This window comes from Mytilus trossulus, chromosome 1 (genome assembly GCF_036588685.1).
Source record: "Mytilus trossulus isolate FHL-02 chromosome 1, PNRI_Mtr1.1.1.hap1, whole genome shotgun sequence".
NCBI classification, from domain to species: domain Eukaryota; kingdom Metazoa; phylum Mollusca; class Bivalvia; order Mytilida; family Mytilidae; genus Mytilus; species Mytilus trossulus.
In genome coordinates this window covers 52,425,046-52,447,322 of record NC_086373.1, presented here as the reverse complement: position 1 = coordinate 52,447,322, position 22,277 = coordinate 52,425,046, and the positions used below count along the sequence as shown (strand labels likewise).

At 31.0% G+C, this 22,277-nt stretch overlaps 2 protein-coding genes across 2 annotated transcripts in view; both read left to right on the top strand.

Annotated features, from left to right (window-relative positions):
* The window catches only part of LOC134727103 (receptor-type tyrosine-protein phosphatase mu-like), a 40,235-nt gene extending 21,643 nt beyond the window's left edge, over window positions 1-18,592 (top strand). Inside the window, exons 17-30 of the mRNA XM_063591491.1 lie at window positions 782-849; window positions 1,151-1,187; window positions 1,640-1,737; window positions 2,392-2,529; window positions 3,491-3,636; window positions 4,205-4,340; window positions 5,516-5,665; window positions 9,493-9,592; window positions 10,229-10,302; window positions 11,912-12,037; window positions 13,085-13,195; window positions 14,738-14,889; window positions 15,192-15,327; window positions 17,001-18,592. Coding sequence (XP_063447561.1) covers window positions 782-849; window positions 1,151-1,187; window positions 1,640-1,737; window positions 2,392-2,529; window positions 3,491-3,636; window positions 4,205-4,340; window positions 5,516-5,665; window positions 9,493-9,592; window positions 10,229-10,302; window positions 11,912-12,037; window positions 13,085-13,195; window positions 14,738-14,889; window positions 15,192-15,327; window positions 17,001-17,081 — 1,553 coding nt within the window. The 3' untranslated portion in view covers window positions 17,082-18,592. The remainder of the gene's footprint in view (window positions 1-781; window positions 850-1,150; window positions 1,188-1,639; window positions 1,738-2,391; window positions 2,530-3,490; window positions 3,637-4,204; window positions 4,341-5,515; window positions 5,666-9,492; window positions 9,593-10,228; window positions 10,303-11,911; window positions 12,038-13,084; window positions 13,196-14,737; window positions 14,890-15,191; window positions 15,328-17,000) is intronic.
* A 2,000-nt stretch (window positions 18,593-20,592) lies between these two features.
* LOC134725939 (uncharacterized) overlaps window positions 20,593-22,277 on the top strand; it is a 40,664-nt gene continuing 38,979 nt past the window's right edge. The window contains exon 1 of the mRNA XM_063590282.1: window positions 20,593-20,649. Coding sequence (XP_063446352.1) covers window positions 20,644-20,649 — 6 coding nt within the window. The 5' untranslated portion in view covers window positions 20,593-20,643. The remainder of the gene's footprint in view (window positions 20,650-22,277) is intronic.

The following is a 22,277-nucleotide window of genomic DNA, read 5'->3' as shown; positions in this document are numbered from 1 at the left end:
TAAAATACGAAGTGGAAGAGCATTGATGACCAAAATTCGATAAACTGTTTGTCAATATACAGCTAAGGTACTAGTTATCTGCTCATGGGGTAGAAAAGCATATTCAGTGTTTCGAAAATGTTAAGTTCTGTTATATATATTTTATATATATATACAACTCGTCTAAACATCAACCCAACAATGTTAGATCTGTAAATTTGCTTTCGCAAATTGTTGGTTCTTCCCTCGCCGGGATTCGAACCCATGCAACTGTGATATCGTGACACCAAATCGCCTGCACTGCAGCCGTCCCGCTAGACCACACGACCACCTGGGCTCTATAGTAAAGTTCATTAATAGTTATGACAATATCACTGATAATTCACGTCAACATAGAAGTGGTAGTCTGACACTATGATCAACATTATTAGGTGCTTGGACACAATTAACAATTCACAAGAAGATTTATTATCATATTACACACATTATTGTGATTCCTGGACAATCTTTTGTTTTTGCATTTACCTTAAACATGTTAAATCCACGTGTTTAGCCAAAATCATCATAACGATATTTTTTGATAACCAGACCACGTACTGAGCACACTTATTTTGTTGATCATTCTTACAATCACCAAACAAAAATCCACATTTGCTTGATTTGCGAGTAATAAAATCATGTTCGTGCAAAATCAAATTTTATGAGTTGTCCTGAAGAAAACAATTCGGTGTCATTTATCTTGAATGGTGTGAATAAATAATTCAGTTAAATTTAAACATAACTTTATGTGAATTTGTTGTAGATGACCATTCACGGATTGTGCTGACTGGAAACACCGAAAGTGATTACATTAACGCTAGTTTCATCGATGTAAGATATAAGCGATTATGTTCTTTCAAAACTTTATATCTTTATGCAGTAATACTTGTCGTACAAACATATTAGAACCGAAAAAAGTCATGGTACAAATGTAACTTCACGAAAGGCAAAACGAATAATGGTTTCATTTAAAGGTTTTGATAGGTCTTACAAGATTTTTGATGACACAACATTTTAGCTATTCAACACTGTGTCGTATATCAAATATATTGAATGAAAAACAAATTAGAAATAATAAATCCATATTAAATTGGAAACAATTTCATTGATATTTTTTTTATTTTTATTTTAGAGCTATGAAAAAGAAAAGGCTTACATAGCATCACAAGGTGTGTTATATTTACAATAACGAATGTATAAGAAGAAGGTTTTGTTTAAATCAGTTTGCTAGGGATAATAATTATAAAGCTTTTATACAATCTCAAGTTTAATGTAAATCTGACAAGAGGGATTGCTTTCAAATGGCACTCCTAAAAAAAAAAATTATGAAACAAAAACATCATGTTTGGAAACAAAATTTGGGGTACAGTTATTACTAAAAGAAACATCAATATGTCGGAAATAATCCCAAAAGACTTAAATGGCAACATACAGTCTTCATCAAATAATACATAATTTTTGAAGTTGTTTCTTCAGTTAGAAATTCTGCCGTGCAAGACAAATATTAATCCATTTACGTACTGTTTTGGTAGTCGATAAAGATAAATGACAAATGACGAACATAAGAAAATATACTTTACTGTATTAAATTTAATGTTAACATATTTTTGTTTGTTTTAAGGTCCGAAAAATAATACTATCAGAGATTTCTGGCATATGATCTGGCAAGAAAAAGTTAACACAATAGTGATGGTAACGAAATTAGAAGAGGAAAGAAGGGTAGGTATCTGGTACAATTAATCAGTAATGTATGTAAAATGCCTTTTGTTAAGCATAAAAGATCTACAGCAACTGTGAAATCTCAATGTTCTACAATAACATAAGTATATCATTGCACTTCAATAAGACAAATCACAGTAAGGTACCGTTTTTCATGTCATTTTGACTAAGAAATATACCGGTATTGACCCTTACTATACAGATCATTAAACATTGAAAAGTATCGGTGCTATTGTTCATCCATTACAATGCCATGTACAAGATTTTGGCAAAAACAGTTAAATTTGAAGTTGTCTTCAACTCGATTTATGCAAGCTTCTATTTTGATAATAAGTGACGGTCTACCTTGCACGGCGTCGTGAATACCATGATTATACTGCGGTAAATATTGTACTTTCCAGATCTACTCCTGTGAATTGATTATGTTTAGTAATGAAAAATGTTTAAGTTGGTATATTTTCTATCAGCCTACAATCGTAAATTATCGGTTGGATATTTGCTAATCAAATTTCTAAATGAAAAGGTTTATTCATCTACAACAAATAATAATTATGTACATGTTGGCGCGAAATGTATATATTGAAAACATGTGTATAATTAAATTCCCTTTTGAATGTTAAACTTAACGTGTACTTTACAATTGTTGTATTTCAGAAAAAATGCGTACAATACTGGCCTAAAAGCATCAATACGGTAATGCTAGTAGATAATTATAGACTTGTAATGAAAAAGGAGATACAACATACAGTATACGTGTACAGATTATTTATTCTACAAAACAACAGCTTAAAGGTAATTTTTTTTAGCTTTAGTGAATATCGAAAAGAAGAAAGATTGAGTGTTACACTTCTATCCATCGGTAATTGAGAAGGATAAAGAGAACGTGCATCGTTTAAAGAACAATACAAATAAATAGCGTACTAAAAAATCAAAGATATCTGGTGTAGTAAATACGAGTAAACATATATTTGGTACTACATAATAAGCCATTTTAGTTGAGCTTTTACAATTGATAAAAGGTGAGAGGTTTTTAAAGTTCTCTTGGAATATAGACATGATCTGCCTTGACTTTGACAAGTAGATGCTCGTTTAACGTGAATTAGATTAAGTTAACACACAATAAATTTTAAAACGTTATGGATTAATGTGTTGGCAAATACACTTAAAATGAAAGTTGGTTCGTTATTTTTACTGTGAATTTTATATCAATTATTGTTAAGTAGTTCATGAGATAACCATTGAGTTTTCTTATGCAGACAATTTAAGCCCAACAACATTTTTTCATAGCAATGCTTTGATTACGCACAAACTGTAATATAAAATGAAATGTTAAATTGATTCCGTCTAATGTTATCTTTGCACATAGTATAGGTATGAAATTCGAAGATATCAGATAGGAATTAACATTGAAATGTGTTCTCTACTTTTATCAATATTTGCGTAATTTTACGGGTATTTTTTGTTGATTGATTTAGAGGGAACGCCTTATGAAATTCAAAAGCTTTCTTGAAATGAAATAAAGACTGCTCGAAATGAATTATATATTGTTCATAATGTCTATGTTTAAACATGGTACCGATCTTCATTTTAACTATGAATAAAACACTATTTATATTTCGTTACTTTTATATTGTCTTTAGATCCCATCCGAGTTTGATAGTTACATCAACATGTAGTAAGAAGAAAAAGATAAATGTTGTTAAATTTTACAACAAATGATACATATAAACAAAAAAATCTTCTGTAATTTTAGAATAAGCAGGAACGAAAAATTCATCATTTCCATTTTACTCAATGGCCAGATCATGGTGTTCCAGATAGCGTCAAATTGGTTAACTTTTACAGAAAAGTCAAAAGCATAAAAGTGGATAAAGAAAAACCAATGGTGGTGCATTGTAGGTATGTTTACATTTGTTTCCTCAAAAGAAAAAGACAAGCAACTACTAGTTTTTATGTATTATGTTTAATCTGAATGAGTTAGTTGTGTTTTGACTTTCGGAGATATTAAATAGGTCTTTATCTTATCATTTGTTATAACTTATATATTTTGTCAGCATTTGGTTAAAATGAACACTAAAAAGTAATTGACATGAAACATGCATGCGAGTATCGTTTTTTGAGTTCTTGAACATACTCTTCATCCCGTCTTATTTCATGGTATGATCTCTTCATATAAACACATGGATAAACATCGAACGTATATGTACATAATATGTTTATAATCAAATTGATCTTCGCGCGTTTTTAAAGAACAACTATTATCTATTCGTTTGTTGTATTTGAGCTTTTGATTTTACAATTAAAGTACGGGCTTTCCCTTTAAAATTTCATCTGAGTTTGCTTTTTTTGTTGTTTTATTTTTACTATGAAAATAACATTCTTACAATACAGAGTATACTTCGTTTAGAAAACCTTGTAAAATGGGACCTTTTATTGCTATTATTCATACCTAATAACTATGTCTTAGTGCTGGTGTTGGAAGAACCGGAACATTCATTGCTATAGATGCATTATACGAGCATGGACAGAAAGAAGGCTATGTTGATATTATGGAGTATGTTCAGACTATGAGGAAGGACAGAATGAATATGGTACAAACACATGTATGTATAATTATAATCGAACATTCACGTTCAATGTACATGTTTTACCATTTATTCAAAGTCTGTATGCAGGCAATTGGTACTTAATGATATCTTTATATCAACGAATCAAAACATGTTTACTCAAGCCATTTCTGCTGTATGAAACAGCAAAGGATGCAAACTTGAAATCTAAACATCCTTACTGTACAAGGAAAGATATGGAATGAGCTCAAAATCCGATAATACATATATAGATAAACAAAATAAGTGTTGTGGTATGAGTGCCAATGAAACAACTCTCCATCCAAGTCAAAATTAACAAAAAAACAAACCATTATAGGTCATACATTACCTGCAACGAACAGGAAGCTATAAAGGGCCAAAAACGAAGTGCATTTAAATAGCCAGTACAATTGTTTTTACGCTCATAAACATAATCAAAATACAAATCTTAATTTTATACCTGGTATATACATAGGTATATATTTAAATGTATCAAATGTCTATGATATGTATTGGTGATGTGTGCATAACACACAGTGCATCACCCCATATGGTATTAACTTATAACTAACTTTCTTATTCAACAAAAATGAATAACCCTATGTATTCAGAGGGAGTGTTGTAGGTGTAAATGGTTTCATTACACCCCACAAAAAGCAAAAATAAAACGCTGAGGATCAAGGAAATATTCCGAAATTCCAATTGAAGTTTATGACGATTTATAAAGTTTGCGTTACAAAAAAATAGAAGCGTTTCATGGTATAACTTACACACCACAGGATAAACAAAATAGACAATACCAATTAGGACCTGGAGGACTAAATATATATAGAAAAAAACATATGAATTTACATTACATTCAATTAAAAAAAACGGGAAAAGGAGACCAAAAAATAAACGATTGGTTACAATTATATGGTCAGAAATGACACGTATATGTAGTTCCTGTTCATTTAGTTGAACCTGTTGATTCACTGTCGATATATTTCGAAAAAAATGGAATTATCTCTTGAAAACGCTTTGTATACGGTTAACCTGTGTAACTATGCTACAATATCATAAATCGTTTTCATGCAACCTCATCGAAAGGTTATAGACACAACTATCGGTATGTCATTGTCACCAAGGTGGTGATATAAATATCAACGAAATGTGATGCACACGTCATTTTCGCATTTTATATGTTTCAGGAACAATATGAGGTTGTGTTTGAAGCACTGTTGGAATTGTTTACTGTTCCAGACACGTCCATTCACAAGAGCGTTTTCTGTGAATCTATTCAAAAGCATGAGCAAAACCCTTTACCAAGAAATCAAACAATATTTAGAGAAGAGTTTCAGGTATTGACTTCTTCAAATGTCTAGCAAAATATTTTCTTCACAGAGTTGTTGCCTCTGCATCAATCTATTTTGCTTTAATATAAAATGTAGGACATGTTCAATTTATGAGTTTCGAATATTGGTATACTACTATTGCCTTTATTTAAGTTGGTTCTATTTTACCTCAGCATCATATTGTAGGAATAGTATGTAATGAATATAACATAACAATACCGATCGCGAGATTTGAGGTTTTAAATTGATTTTATTTACTTACTAGAACGTAAAAGGACTAGGGGCTATAAGGGCCATTTTTGGCCCCACCCCCAAATTTCATTTAATTTGTCATGTTGTAAGTCTATACCATAGACCTTCTGAAAATAATCGAATTTTGGGTCTAGCTCGTTTATTCTGTTGCCTAGCAACCACTAAAATGGCGGAGTTAAACTTATCAAATATGATTATTATACAGCTTTAATATATCTATATTTGAAATTGAACCTGTTTAGCATGTAGTGAACTTTACACTTGCGCACTATTTAAATATTTATATAATTTACATAATTAATTGCACATTTTTGCCAAATTCACTGTTGTTTCTCCCTAGCAACATATCTGTGCCCATGGCAACCGCGATTTGTTTTCTATTTACAAGATTTAATTTTAAATATATTGAAACAGAAAGGCAATTTAAGATGTAAATTGTAAAAAGAAACGAACTCCAAGGTAAATATTAAGGGGGAAAGCAATATTGAAACACCAACAAACAAAACAAAACACCGGGTATTGCTTATATATACAGATTGTGCATCTGATGCTGTGTTGAGTCTCACTTATCAGCTACAAGAAGAATAATATTAAGACAAGACACATTTAGCGCTAAGAAATCTTAATATTGATTATCTTAAATAAATAGATACAGACACATGCATTAAAGGGTGTTTTCAAAAGTCAGTGTATTTCCATGACAGTAGTTATGTTTCCGGAAGGGATTGAGGTTGAAGGGGGGCACTTCTTTTTACAACTTTTTAAGCTTGAATAAGTGAAGACTATCAGATATATATGATATAACTTTTTTTCCTACGCAATTTATGAAAAGGTATATATTTTTAAAATGTAAAACTGGGTAAGGTGACAAAACAGTGTCACCCCCTATCAAAGTATTGAAGTACACCCCCCCCCCCCCTCTAGACTTATGTAAAGGCTTGTTAGGGTTGACTTTTCGAAATTCATCTTATTTTTATTATCTATTTCAGTCATCCAGACTTATAACCGTATCATTCTATAGAATTATAAAACTGGAACATGCTACTATATCAAATAAATCTGTATTCTTAGATTTATAGAAGTATAAAAAAAATCAAACACACAATACACACAGTAAAATTTACTTTAAAAAGTCTGAGTCTGATGTCAGATTCAACTACCTTGACCAAACACTTAAACCTGAAGTGAGACACAAGGACAATCGGACGAACAGACTGACATACGCAACGGGCGAACAGACGCATAGACCAGAAAACATAATGCCCACAAATGGGGCTTAACAACAAAGCTGGGTCACATTTTAAAGTTTACTCTTCATTTTTACGCATGATTATAAAACTATTCAAAACATCATAACCTTTAAAAAGGTAACAGACATGTAGTATGCTTACAGACTTCAGGCTCTTGTTTCTATGCATGGAAAGGTCAATTATCCATATATATATACATTTGCAAATTTACAGATCTTACATTGTTGGGTTGATGTTTAGACGAGTTGTATATACATAATGTACACAGCCATGTATCACCATCACTGCTGGTGATACAATGGATAAATCTGTTGTAGAGTTGTCACAGGCTCAGGCGTACTTATATAATTATATTTATCATATACTTAGACTAAATAACATATGAATCTTACTGTATGATAATAGCATTAAATTAAACGTAAATTCCATATTTTTTGAATTGGGCTGATATGAAAAATTTATCACATGCTTCGATTGTTATCACATGCCTTTCCGTAACGTTATCGCATGGCATTCCGTTGATACTCGGCAAATTCCGAAAAATACACCTCAATGCTACGTTTTCAGTGGAAAACATTACAAAGTAATGTACAAAACAATTATTTAGATACTGGAAAGTTTATTGTGTAAAGTAATTAAAAAAAAAAAACCCAAAAAACAAACAAACAAATTAATAAATAAATGCTTTTTTAAAAGTTTCAAACACAATTTAGAAAATTACTTTAAAAAAGTGACTTTTTGAAACAGTGTTCATTATGAATATTGTTGAATAACTTGTTTTTTGTCGGTTTGTACATATTTAGATATTTTTCTCTTCTGTTTGGGTACAATGTATACGATAGAAAGATTTCATATGAAGTGTACTAAATTTGGGTTCGACATCCGTAAACTTTTCACTCTTTGAAGTTCTATTTTAGAACCACGTAAAAGAATCAAATTACGAATCTGTTATTTTTCTCCATTGTTGAAGCATATGATAAAAAGATCATAACATGTCATTTTTCATGCGGCTCATGGGCTGATATTGAACCTAGGGCTGATAATACATGCGATATGAAAAATGCCATGTAATAATCTGATAATACTTGTTTATACGGAAATATGGATAGTCTACCTTATGCCGTTTCCGTTTTTTACCATTAAATTTTATAGAACTTGTTCTCTATGTACATTAACCACAAAGACACATCCAATTGGAATATAGGTAGTTTAGTTTCATTGAATTCGAAATAAATCTTGTGTTTCTCGCCAATTATGGAAATTTAAGTAAAATCCCCCCCCCCCCCGCCCCCCGCCCCCCTTTTCTTTGCATAAATCATAGATCTGACCCTAATATCAGAGAGTAGATTGCCCCAATCAAACAACAAATTTTGAATTTATAATTAGCAAAAACATCAGAAATGTACAGATTTTATTATATTGAAGGTCTATCTAAAATTTCATAATTAAAAAAAATGTCCTTAAAGATGTTATTGACTGCCTTACACATGAAGTTCATTGCTGTCGGATTTTTTTAAAGAAATTTAACTAGATAAACTTACGGAAATAAAATTAGGAATACACTTTACATTCATAAACAAAAAAAATAAGTTTCTATAGGCATAAGAATGTATAAACTAAACTTTGTCAGATGAAAAGGTCCAATTTGAACGGCAAATTTCAGCTTTTTATTGCTCCGCTTGGCTATGAAAAATATAAAATAAACTATCGCACCAACCTTGCACCAAAAAGATTTTTTATCCGAAGTTTGATATGTATGAACATGTCAAAATGTTAAAATTTCTAATTGGTGCAAGCATGGTGCGGTGGTCAAATTTTAGAAAAACCATCAAATTTTGGGTATTTTTGCTTATTTTCCCAATAATGACGTCATTTGCACCTACCATTGTGACGTCATTGAACCTTTTTTAGTTAAATAAAAACATTTTTTTAAAATCATTTACTCATATTCTAATAATTTATGGAGAAAAATCTGCTCTGTTAGAATTTTTATTATCTTGTAAATCTGGGGCCATTTTAGGCCATTAAAGCCCCTACTATGTGAATTAAGATAGAGCATAACAATTGCAGTCGTAAACTGTGCTTTTTTTGTTTTATTAAATTGATACCACACAAGTATACCAAGAGAAATTACATTTTTTACACTGATTTCAAATCACATGAATCATGTGCTGTCCACTTAAGATCATTTGATGTTTGCTGGTATCACAAACATCTTGATCCGAGAAGTACTGTGTGTATTTTATGAGGCACATTCCTCTCGTTTAAGTATATATTCAATTTGAATATTAAAATGCACCCCACTCAAAAGTTCTTTTGTTTACATTTTAGAGATTGCAAACCTTGCGTCCAGTATATGCTGCTGATAATTATAAAACTTCAAAACGTAAAGAAAACTTATCAAAAAATTCTTCCAAGTCTGTTCTTGCAAGTAAGTGAAGTGAATATTTCCTAACTGAATTTAAGTTTTCTTGTACATGCATACAACGTTACTTTGGAAATGTTGAAATTGGAATTATAGTTTTCCGAAAATGCCACAAGAAAATTGTTTTCTTTATTTGTAAAAAAAAAGATTTTCTCGAATCATAAATATTCTGCAGTTGAATAATTCAACAAACACCAACAAATTAATTTTTGCAAACATACAACTAGTTCACTCTTATGTTCTTATGTAGAAAAGTGCTTTTCACACCCGACTTAACAAACAAACAGTATTTGTTAGCATACATGGCATAGCATGTTCACATTTTATTCTTATAATGGACACATAGTATTTGCTTCAAGAGTACCGCTTTTTGGAATTATAACAACAAGTAAATAGCATGTATTGTGTACATCAGAAAAGTCTCGACCAGGTATCATATGCAGTAATTTATTGAGAAATAGAAAATTGATGTTTTATCTAGTTATTTCTTATTTTATGTGTCAACACTGTATAAACATACGTCAATTGTAATTATCAAAGATTTAAAATCTTACAATATTTAAAAAAGGCAAAGGTTGTTCACTACTTTATGTAGATTGGAGGACAAACCATTTGTTTTTACTTACTAGTATTTGGTTTTAGATGACAACTACAGACCTTACTTAATGACTTCCGGTAGAAACAGAAACGACTACATCAATGCAGTTATAGTTCCTGTGAGTAAATGTATTAACTCGATACCTTTATTCAATATCGAATTTCTATCATCTGACGTAGCTTCAGGTCCTTTTGTAATAACATTTAGTCCAAAAGGTAACAGGTCAGCCACTACAGTATCATCAATTGTAGTTTCATTTTTTTTCTAATTGCATCGTACATGTATCATTGTTGTGTTCACATTACATGTAGATTATATGTTGATAGATTCATTAGTCATTTCCGTTGACCAGTTGGCAAAATGACACGGCATTGTCTTATTATCAACATGTTATATAGATTGTGAGTTCCACTTTACAGATCCCTTTTGATCCAGTTGTTCCATTGTCGTCACCACAAGAGTGACGGGAATTGTATAAAATCCTATCAATTGAATTCCACAAGGCAAAGTTGCAGTTGTTTGTAAGCTTTACCGTTCCTGGTGTTCGTTCTTATGAGGGTTTCTATTTTCTAGTACAGTCAATCTAGCATAAATTTGACCATTACCTGAAAGTAATTGCAACAGAAGATTTTAAAGTTTAAATCTTTAGCATTATACCACAAGTATACACAGAAAAAAGTCCCAAAAATTCTGACTTTAGGAAGACTTAAAAAAATCATCATTTAAAATTGCTATGGAGATTTGTATTGAAAAGTGAGATTACTCTTGCAAAAAAGGCAGAAATATCAATAAAAATTGATACAAAATTATAACTTTACCGCTTCTATTCATCAGAATGTATTGATTCTTAATTTTTAGCGGTCTTTACAGTAAAACAAACAACTCTAAATGTGTTTTCATATCTTCTATCAGGCTATAATCTAGATTTCGTAATCCATTAGCTGACCATTTATTGAATTTTTCAACATGTCAAGGTTGCAATCTCAAATTTGATAAAAATAATTAAGCATGTATTATTCTTTTAGTGGTTTAAAGTTGTTTTAAATAAGAAAGTTGCTGAAATAATATAATATACACAGATAAAAGCATTACCAAATTTCACATTATTTTTTCAAAATGGTTACAAAGCTTCAAATTTGCAATTTCTTTAATGAAAAATGCAGGAAAAAAATAAAACTACCCATAACACTTCGGATTTGTACATTTCACGAGCAGAAAATTATATAATTCAGTCAAATTCAAACTTGTAATCCCATCAAAGTATAATACTGTACATACCTTTCAAGAAAAAACAACAAAAACTGACCAAAAAACTATTTTTTAAAAGAGTTATCTCCTCTTCAAATGTTAATTTCCATAGGAAATTAAAAATGCTGTTTTTGAGTTTTCCTGAAGTTAGATTTTATGGGACTTTTTTCTGTGTTTATAAAGGGCATTATGCAATAGATTAGCACTAAAACATTTTCTGTTTCAATTAGTTTAAGGTAAAATCTTAGTTTGACTGGACTATTTCTTCATAAAGCTTCGTCACTTGATTTGTTGATAATCATATATGTTTTTAAATTTGATATTCACTGAATAAAATTTCAGATCATTCTTCCAATCATTAAAATTGAGAATAGAGATCGGAAATGTGTCAAAGAGACAACAACCCGACCAAAGAGCAGACAACAGCCTTCGACATATTAAATGTAATCCGGTTTCCTGTATTCATTTTTTTTATGCAGGGTTATTTGGCGGAAAGTAAATTATTTGTTACGCAGTGTCCATTGGATGAAACTGTAATTGATTTTTGGACAATGATGTTTGACCACGGTTCCAGGATTATTGTTTTGTTAGATCCAGCAAACAAGGTGAGATTTGTCGATATACCTCGACTTACATGAATATCAACTATTTAAAGACTATTCTAATAAAAAATAAGGAGCGATTGACTGATTGCCAATAAGTTGTAGACGTAAATACAGAAATCGCATGACCTTCAACAATGAGAAAACATACTGTTAAGTCAGCGCAATAAGGCTACGACATAAAATATGTGAAATAATTCAAACGTAAATACAAACGTCCATATTAGTAACAAAACAATTTACGAAAAACGAAAATGATAAAAACATGTCAGAACCAAAGACAACCATATTACTACAGGCTTGTGACAATGGACAGGCACATACATACTGTGATTGGTTCAGCAAATTATAAGCTCTCAACTTTCCCCTTACTCTGTACGGTGGTGTAATAGAACAGCATAAGAACAAACTAAAAATATTCGTAGTTAAAAAAAAATTTTAACTTTTTTTTGACTTTTTTGATTCCAGCGTCACGTATGAGTCTTTGTGGACGAAACACGCGTATATTGCGAAAGCCATAGTATATATGTAATTCAGATATCTGATATAAGTTTATTATCAATTTGTATGATACACAGAAACAACTAACAGTACAACAAAATGAAATACAATTAAAGTTCCGAAATATGTATACTCGCATTTATTGAAAGCCAATTAAAAACCAATGGAACTTCCTTATTAATTATTTTTTTTATTCGAACCCTTTTAAACTATGTAAGCCAACCTCTACTACACATTATAAATCAAAAGTTTAAAGTAACAGTTATCAAAGGTACCAGGATTATATGTAATCAAATTATCAAGTCATGCAATTTTTTGTCTGACTTTTGAGAGAAAAACATATATGGCGAATGCAAGTATCAATATACATCAAAACGTTTAAGTAAAATAATTTCCCTTATATGAATACTTAACACATCTAAGGGAAATTGTGGTAATCCACCGCTTTAAAATTAAATAGAAAGATGAAAAGTTGAAAACACAACAAAAGTATCCGCGAATAGATTTTGTTCGAGTGTAAAGCTTAAGCCAAAACTCTATTTTACCCAGGGTGCTCCATTGTGGTTGGAGGAGAACGAAAAGCTTCAGTTTGATGATTTTAGCATAATAAAAGACAACGAAAATTTAGAAAAAGAGCTTCAGATCACTCTGAATCATACGGTTAGTAGAGGCATAATTTGTAGATATATATATGTAAATGTAGAAAAAAATTAACCTTTACATAAGGGCACAGGGTTAGCAAAATGATTTCTCTAATTCTTACTCGATGTATCCCTTTTCTTAACTGTTGATTATTTTTATCTAATCAATGTGTGGTTTGTTTGATCTCAGTTCTTCATTGGTCAAAATTCGATTATGACGTCAAATTTTTCTGCTTTAAGCTGATATCCTATTGTGACGTTATGAAAAAAGGGGTCATGCCTAATGAAAATTTTAGAATGTAACTGTCTCAAATGGATAATTATTGTATCATCCTTGATGATATGGTAGAATCTAAATATAACCCTTATCTTTTATTATAATGAATGACTTATTCCACAGAAGTAAACAATTGATTTCATTGAAGACTTTACCAAAGAACAGCTTTATGCTTTAAAGTTCATTGTCAATAAAAGAATGTTAAACGAGATATTGGTAAAACTAGACTACAAATTTAATGAGCGATAAAAGTCATACCGCTTGTTTTTCAATGGTTTTTTTTAATGAATAATGGTACGAATGTGAGAAAGATGTGATTATATTACGACAAGATCATAAGCTAGAAGGAATGGAAAGCAGAATCATGATACGACCGAAAAAAACGTCGAAAAGATAAAAACAGTTGTTTGTCACATTAACCATGACTGTAACGCCGAAAGTTGACAATTGAACTGCACAAACTTAATCTAAAATTGAAGATAATTCGGCTTGTCTATTAGTTACTAGTAGTTAATTTTGTATTGCAACTGTTAAGTTGTTTGCATGTAACATACACATAAGGCAATAACGTTGACTGGATTGATTGAATCTAGATATACAGAGGAATAATTTGGGACGTCTTTACATTTGATGGCGTTAAACGGGAAATGGAAAATGCAATCAAAATATTTCCAAATAAATTTTACATTGAAACTGTTTATTAATATATGCGCTTGTATGGTGGTGTATTACGTCATCTTAAATGCGCTACGAATAAAAAATGTTTTTTTCATTCTATACCAGAAAAAAATGAGAGAATCTGCCTCATGAGTCTACTACTTATAAAACACTGTAAGAACTAAGTTGAAGCAGTTGTATGTCTGAAAACAAATAAGAAGATGCGGTACAGTAGATAACGAGACAACCTTCCTGATCGGAACCTAATGATGTAAAAGATTGCATTCTATTTTCGAATGTTATCTTTATATTAATGTATTCATAAATATACTAATTTGATGTACTCTGTTTACATTTAAGTCTTAATTAGCTGTCTTAGGAAGTTATATAATTATTTCCTATATATTTTAAAAGTTACTTGAGCGTCACTGATGAGTCTTGATGAAAACCAAACTCACGCTTGTAAAACATAAAATCAAACCTTGTACAATGTATCTACGATAATTTTTCCAGTTTTTTTTTTTTATTAAAGTATTTGACAACTGACCCGTTTTAATTGAGAAAACCGGTTTAAATTTATGTACGAATAGTACTTAAAATTGCTTTGTGATTTTTGTAATTTTACAGAAAAATAAAGAAACGATATCATTAAATGTATTCACTGCTGATGATTGGACAATCAGTAATACACCACCACCACCAGAATATATGTTAGATCTTCTGCAGCGTGTACAAGACTGTTGGGAAATTCAAAAATGTCCTATAACAGTAGTTTGCAGGTATATTTTGTGAAAATTAATGAGTAATTCTTATGATATACTACATATAAAGTGTATTTCTGTTTCCTATCACGGTTTCGTATAAAGAAGAGATAGCATTGACACTTACACAGGATTATTTATAATTGTAAATACTCAAGAATAAACCTTTGAAGTTTTATTAATTAAATACACGAGTAAAACGATCAATATTCAAGTAAATTTATATATAAATATCGAATTATAAAGAGGATTTATAAATTTAATCATAACGGAAACCAAATGCTAAAATAATTCGCAGGTGGTTATGCTTAATATTTCAGTGATGGTTGTAGCAAGAGTGGGCTGTTTGTGACATTGAAATTGGTTTTGGAAAAACTGCAAATAGATGAGGAAATTGATATTTTCCAAGTAGTTAGAGAAATTCAAACAAGGCGACCAGAATTCCTGGTGGAATTGGTAAGTTTGTAAAGATTAAATATTTCAAAATAGGGAAGTTTTTTTCCTCTGTTGTATGGCTTAAATGTATGCATTTGTTGTGCCTAAAATTGATATAAAAATGATGTTGACATTTAGGAATCAAATATATCCAAAAAACTATTGTCAAAAGAATAATAATATTTCAATTGCGCTCTATTCTTTGTAAGTCGTATTTGCATTTAAACCTAGTTCTTAGCTATATATAGATAGCATCACAACACAACGTAATTTCAGTTGTTAACCCATTATTAGTAATACTTACAATGCCAATTACAATCTGAGATGAGTTGATAACATAATACATTGTACATATAATACTTTTAGTTGAAACAAAAAACAATTATAGTTTATGATGTTAAATATCATTTTTAAAATACTTATCTTCAGTAATTAATGTTTCGTATGTTTAATTTTCTTACAGATACACTAAAGGACATCTATGTTAAACTTGTCATGTAGGAATGTAAAAAAACAAAAAAGACTATGCTGATAGCATTTATCCCAGTGAACTTGAAAGATACATTTACTGTACAAACATGTTGCTCCCATATCTTGACTTCTATTGAGTCATTGACAAGCATGGTCGGTCACCATGATAACAAACCTTTACGACAAAAGAGCTGATTTCTGCTTCCAAATTGTGAACTTTTCATTTTGTTATGTTCTATGTTACAACAGTCTGACAGTATCTGTTTATATCGTTTTCCATGTTGAGACGGTGTTTCAGATTTCGTATAACCTATCATTATTTTCTGATAAAGGTTTACTGCATACACAGGAGCGATTATGGTGGTACCCAACACTTTCCCTTAAATTAATTTGGCTCGCTTAATTTTCATAAAATTTTAACAAAGCATTTACTTTGACCCTTTGACAAAAATAAAAAAAAAAAGATTTGAAACAACCATGATACCAGAAAAATTACACTGGTTACATACACATTTAGCAGTTTTACAAACACTAGTTTTGATCATTGTGAAGCTTACTATTTCCTTAACAATACAACGTATTTAAAAGGTTTAGTTGATTTTACAGAGTTATCTCCCTGTAGTGTTAGGTACCACCTTAAACCAAGAGTTCCAAGTAATGGAATTGAAATCAACCCTTTGAACATTACAAATGTCATCAAACCCTGGTAGACTGTTTTTCACGGATGACTACGGATATGATTCGTATGTCGTAATAACAATCCCGACCTCAAATGTGATCTGAAGTAGACTTAAGGCTGGGTTTGTACCTGTAAGAACTACACAACAGGTACATGTTCAACATGTGTTTTATCCCTTAAGATATCTCCAGGTCTTACAATGTGATTCACGTTAAAAATTTGTTTTGCACAACAAAGAAAACAAAACAATTTTTAACGTGAATCACATTGTAAAACCTGGAAATATCATTTACCTGTTATGTAGTTCTTGCAGGTACAAACCCAGCCGTAAGTCTATGGCTTTGTAATTTTATGATTGGCCTATGCGATTGCATATTGTATCTATCTACTCTCATTTTCAACTAATAGGCTGTCTGGAACAATGAATCACACATATTTAAACACTAAACTGCTTGACATGTACGTTGGTTTTATAGCATTAACAGTCATCAGGAGTTTATAACTACAGTGACTTTTTAATTCGCATTTTTTTTGTCTATTTCAGGATCAGTACGAATATACTTACAAGTGCATCAGATGGCTTCTAGAGAAAGATTCTCGAGATTCACTTTATGCAAACATTTAGTAAAGCTTCAATATGATTGAATTGACAATTGTTTTACACATCATTATTATATATTATTTAAATATTAACTAACACAAAGAACTCCCCAACATTTCTCATCACTATGACATTACAATGTATATAATCACAAACAAGTTATTCAACAGAAAGCAAATAATATACACAAAACAGTTAATCAGGGTTCTTCCATTGATTCATTCGCTTGCATTTACTTAATAGGAATTGGTTTTAAATAATGAAAATAACTTATACTGCACTGGAAACAAACATATGGGCCTTTGACGTTAAAATACTAGAGCCTTAATTTCAGAAAACTGCTGTAAACTTTATATATAATAAATAACATCAGAGATGCTACAGTTATGTTTCACAAGTATCATTCAACGGATTTAAATAAATTCTTATTTTTTATCATTGAAATAATTTTTCACCTGAGAATACATTTTTGGCAAAATGATAGGAATAACATTTCATAATTTGGTCTTGTTTAGATTTCAGTGAAAAATTAAAATGACTCTAAATTCCCCCCAGATAATTTTTTTTTTGCAATGACTTAACGCTGTATTATTTGACAATGCCCGACACCATCAGTGTTGAAAAACGTTATATATGTATTCCTCGACATAAACCTTAACAAGAAATCCACATCATTGTTGCAATAAGGGGGTTTCGAAATATGGAATCTGGAATCAGCATCTTGTTTCCGATTCTAACGACATAATTATTATCTTGCTGTTGTTTATTTATTATTTATTGAAGAAAAGGTTGTATATATTAAGCTGATTAATGAATCAGAAGTCTATTTATCCCTAATGAACATATTATTCTGATAGTTTATGTTCACGTTCTAAGAAAAAGAATAAAAACCTGACATGAACTCATGCATTCCAAACTTTTAATTGAAAAAAAAGACTGAAACGTGTATCATTGTTTTGAACAACCCTACAATGCTTTAAGTAACTTTGAAGGTGTTACCGAAATATACTTAATTGTACCACTTTCAATTAAATTACCAGTCAAGATTGCCTTCACAGTAAAACTGAATTTGTTTAGCTATGAACAGCAGTTTGACTATCTCGATCATCAACTGTTTTTACATACCAGGACATAAAGACCCTTCATTATTAGACGAATATGATCAGATAAATACTCTGTATGCCAATTGATAGGTACTAGTCGTGTTAGTTGTAAGGTGTTTGTCATAGTGTGCTAGTGATCAAATACGGTATATATTGGGTCAGTAAATTCTATATGGGGTGAGAGCGGAGCTTGAATCCCCATATTGACTTTACTGACCCCATATATACCGTATTATGTAACTAGCACACTATGTAACGAATTACCGACTATCTCAATGTGTGATATTTAGACTATAGTGATCTATCAGAATGAGCAAATCGTCAATACCGTTGGCAAGTACTTCCATTGATCATTAAAAAAAGATGCCAACAATAACAACTTGTTAGCTTTAAATGTGTTAAATATGAATTTATTAAAAACTTCATCATCAACTTCTTCGTCTGTTTGAACTTTTTTTATATTTTTCTATAAAGGGACGTCATACTACTACTTACTGTGTATTGACATAAGCTCTGCCTCCCTTCTAGCCTAATATTGAATATACACGATCTCCACGCGGACGTTTTTAACCATATTTGTAATTGTAAATATCAAATAAGCATATCAACAACTTACAATACACTTTATGGCATAAGACAACTCAAGTCTTAAATAAAAACAATACATGTGACATGCTCGTCCTTGAGATACCTCTTCATCAGAGACCAAATGACGGAGAAGTTACCATCTATAGGTTGCTGTGCAGCCTTAGACAATTAGCAAATGCTATATGGCATAGCAAGTTATAATGCCCCGAAATATCAAATGTAAAACAATTCAACCGAGAAAACGAATGGCTTGATTTTAATAAAAATAGTAATAAACAAACAACACATAGCATACACAGTCACAAACCAACCACTGAATTACATGTCACTGACTTAGGACATGCAATAGGGAATAAGAATAGGTAAAACATGTTTTCTGGCAAAACGTGTCTCCCTTACTCGGAATATTGACGTAACAGTACAACATTTAAAAAAACTCTCGAAATCAGTTGAAAAGTTAAAAATCAACAGATCGAAACATAGCACAAAATACAAAACTGAGATAACTCGCAGTTACCGAAGTCTAGTTCAATGTCATGCGATAGAACTATTGAATACAACAAGTACAAGTATAGAAGACAGATAAAAAAAAAATATTTGACTTCATTTTTTTCCCTTTTCGTTTTGTTTTCTACTTTTTTTTTAGGAGCTTTGAATTGATATGAATGAAAAATAGGCAAGTCGAGTTTTTATCATCACTTGGCGTCCGTCGTTCGTCGTCTTCGTTACCTTTCAAATTAAATTACAAAAGTTTTATTCTATGAAACACATAGCCCAAATATAACGCAATCATAACTGGGATATAAAGTTTAGGAATGTGTCCGATAACCATACATGTCAAACATGATGACTGACAAAGCTAAATATAGAACATAGGAGTTAAATATTGGCTATACCATTTGTCCGTGTAAGTTTAAACTATCAGACGACCTCTTATACGTGTAGGAGTACTGTCCCTTAAATGATAATATTTACCATTTTTATGAATTTTTCGTATTATCTTTAAAACTGTTATAGAAAGAGATGTTCAGAATCAAACCGTTATTACCACACAGTCACTGCCCCAGGTCCGACATGTGTGTAACATTTATCAAACGCAATTATATGTTTAAATTTTGTTTTAAATTTAGAATTGTGGATCTAGTCTAATGTCCTGTTTTATGATGTTTGCATTAAATTGCTGTTTACAAAAGTGTATTTACTTAAAAATGAGTAATAAAGATCGTTTGAACTTAAAAAATCTATCTACTCTTATACAAACGATGCAAACGGTTAGGCGCGCACATGTTTTGATAATTTCTTTCAAACCTACGTTTGCAAAGTTTGCATAAACACGTTTAAAATAAAACTCTGCAAATTCAATGATAATGAGTACACTACATTTGTAAGTGTAATTATAATTAGTATACTAAATTGTAAACGACAAAGATTACAGGCATTTAGAATTGCGGCTTGGTCCGAATAAAGAAGAGTTGGAGTTTACTTGCCATAAATAGTTATGCTATGATTAAGTGGCAATGAATATCTAAAAGCATATTTGTTGTTTATTTTTTTTACTACTGAAAATAAATCGGTCAGCGATTAAACGATTATTCTATTTCCAATTGCTATCACTGCGTAATTCATTCATGTTGTATATTATGACCGTGTTACATTATTTCCTTAACAATGTTTATCAATTACACAATTTACGGATGGATGATTGGCACATTTTAACAACATTTTCTTTACATTTAAACGAATACCTATAAAATACCGTAATATGATATTGTATGCTTGAATGCTTAAGCTTTGACTAATAACTAAACCCAAATCGGATATATATATACACATAAACAGTATGTCTTGTACTTCCTGGTTAACATTGGAAACAGTGTGATGTTGTTTTGGTTACAATGAAGGTATCTATTTTGTCTTTACTCCATATAAAATTATACTTACAAAAAAACTAAACGCATAGCTTATATATATATATATATATCTATAATACTAAAATGACGAGGTCCAATTTGTCAGCCGTCATCACGTAAAAACGACGAATCAAAGAATTCAACTTTATATATAACTAATATAGTACAAAGGTGTAGATTAAAAATTACACCACTCCAGGCCCTTTTGTTTTCCACGTAATTAATATTGCCAATAATTAAGAAATTCCGGGTCGAGTCCGATACCGATACCAATAGTAAATTCACCTGTTACCTCTTACCTTATATGTATGTTCCGCATCTGACAGGCGCACCACCAAACGGTGTATTCAGGATTAATATGCTATAAACACGGGTCATAATCACAGGGTTTTATATTATTCAGTAATTTAGTAATTTCTAAGATAACAATACGAATACTAAAAATCTTGACTAATATAAGGCGTATAGGTACAGTTTTCAATTTGTTAGCGGGCATGACGTAAAACAGCGAATCAAAGAATTCAACTTTATTTATAACTAATATAGGACAATGCTGTTGATTAAAAAAATACTCCATTCCAGGACCTTTTGTTCTCCAAATAATTAATATTACCAATAATTGATAAGTTCCAGTTCGACGGGTTCAAACAGAAAGATTTGAAAGCAGAGAAAACTATGTATCTTATAATCGGCATGACTTTATCAGATGACAATGCTTATACTAAAATAAGGCTTGCGCATAGTTATATACTTTTTTTTTAGTTCAGTCACGGACCCGCGATATCACGGGTATGTTCTAGTATATATATATATATACTGTACATTATTAATAAGTCTGATGACAAGACTTTTTATTTCATTGAATTGAAGACTCGTATTTGAATTTATGGGTTAAATCTAGAAAAGAATATGCAGAGTATGATGAAAATTAGAAAACCTATCGTTAATACCCTATTGCACGACCAAACAGAAACGTAACCGATACCACAACACTACCTGTTTGTGTTCCAGCACATTCCGGATTACATTTCTATTTCAGATTTCCGAGTTGTGTAGTTCAGGGGCGGATCCAGGCATTTTAAAAAGGGGGTTCCAACTATATGTCCCCATTCAAATGCATTGAGCGGCCAAAAATGGGGGACCCTCAACCTAGATCCGCCAATGTAGTTTGACAACTTATTTCTACTAACTTCATATTAGCTACAGAATTGTAGCTATTGTGGTCCTTATCAGATTTTGTTACTATTTATTTTCGCTTGAAAATTGTTTACATGCATTAATATTTATTTCACTCGTTTGCGAAAATTAATCTAGAATATCAATAACGTATTACCATGATTAGAGAACTACGTGTGAGAGCAAATTGGATTCATATCCCTAATGATAAATCCAGATATACATTCGATGTCATAATATCATAATACTGAATCAAGCATGTGTGAATAAGTGTATTATTCATCGTCATGCCTTATACGTGCCTTCTGTAAATTCAGAATCTGTATTACAAACCATTTTGTCCATTTTTTTAATTTTTGTTTAACTCACGAAATTACCCATGAAACCGTAGGTCCATCGTATTTCATAGAAGATGTCTTTCGTTTACCTTTTTTTCAGTGTAC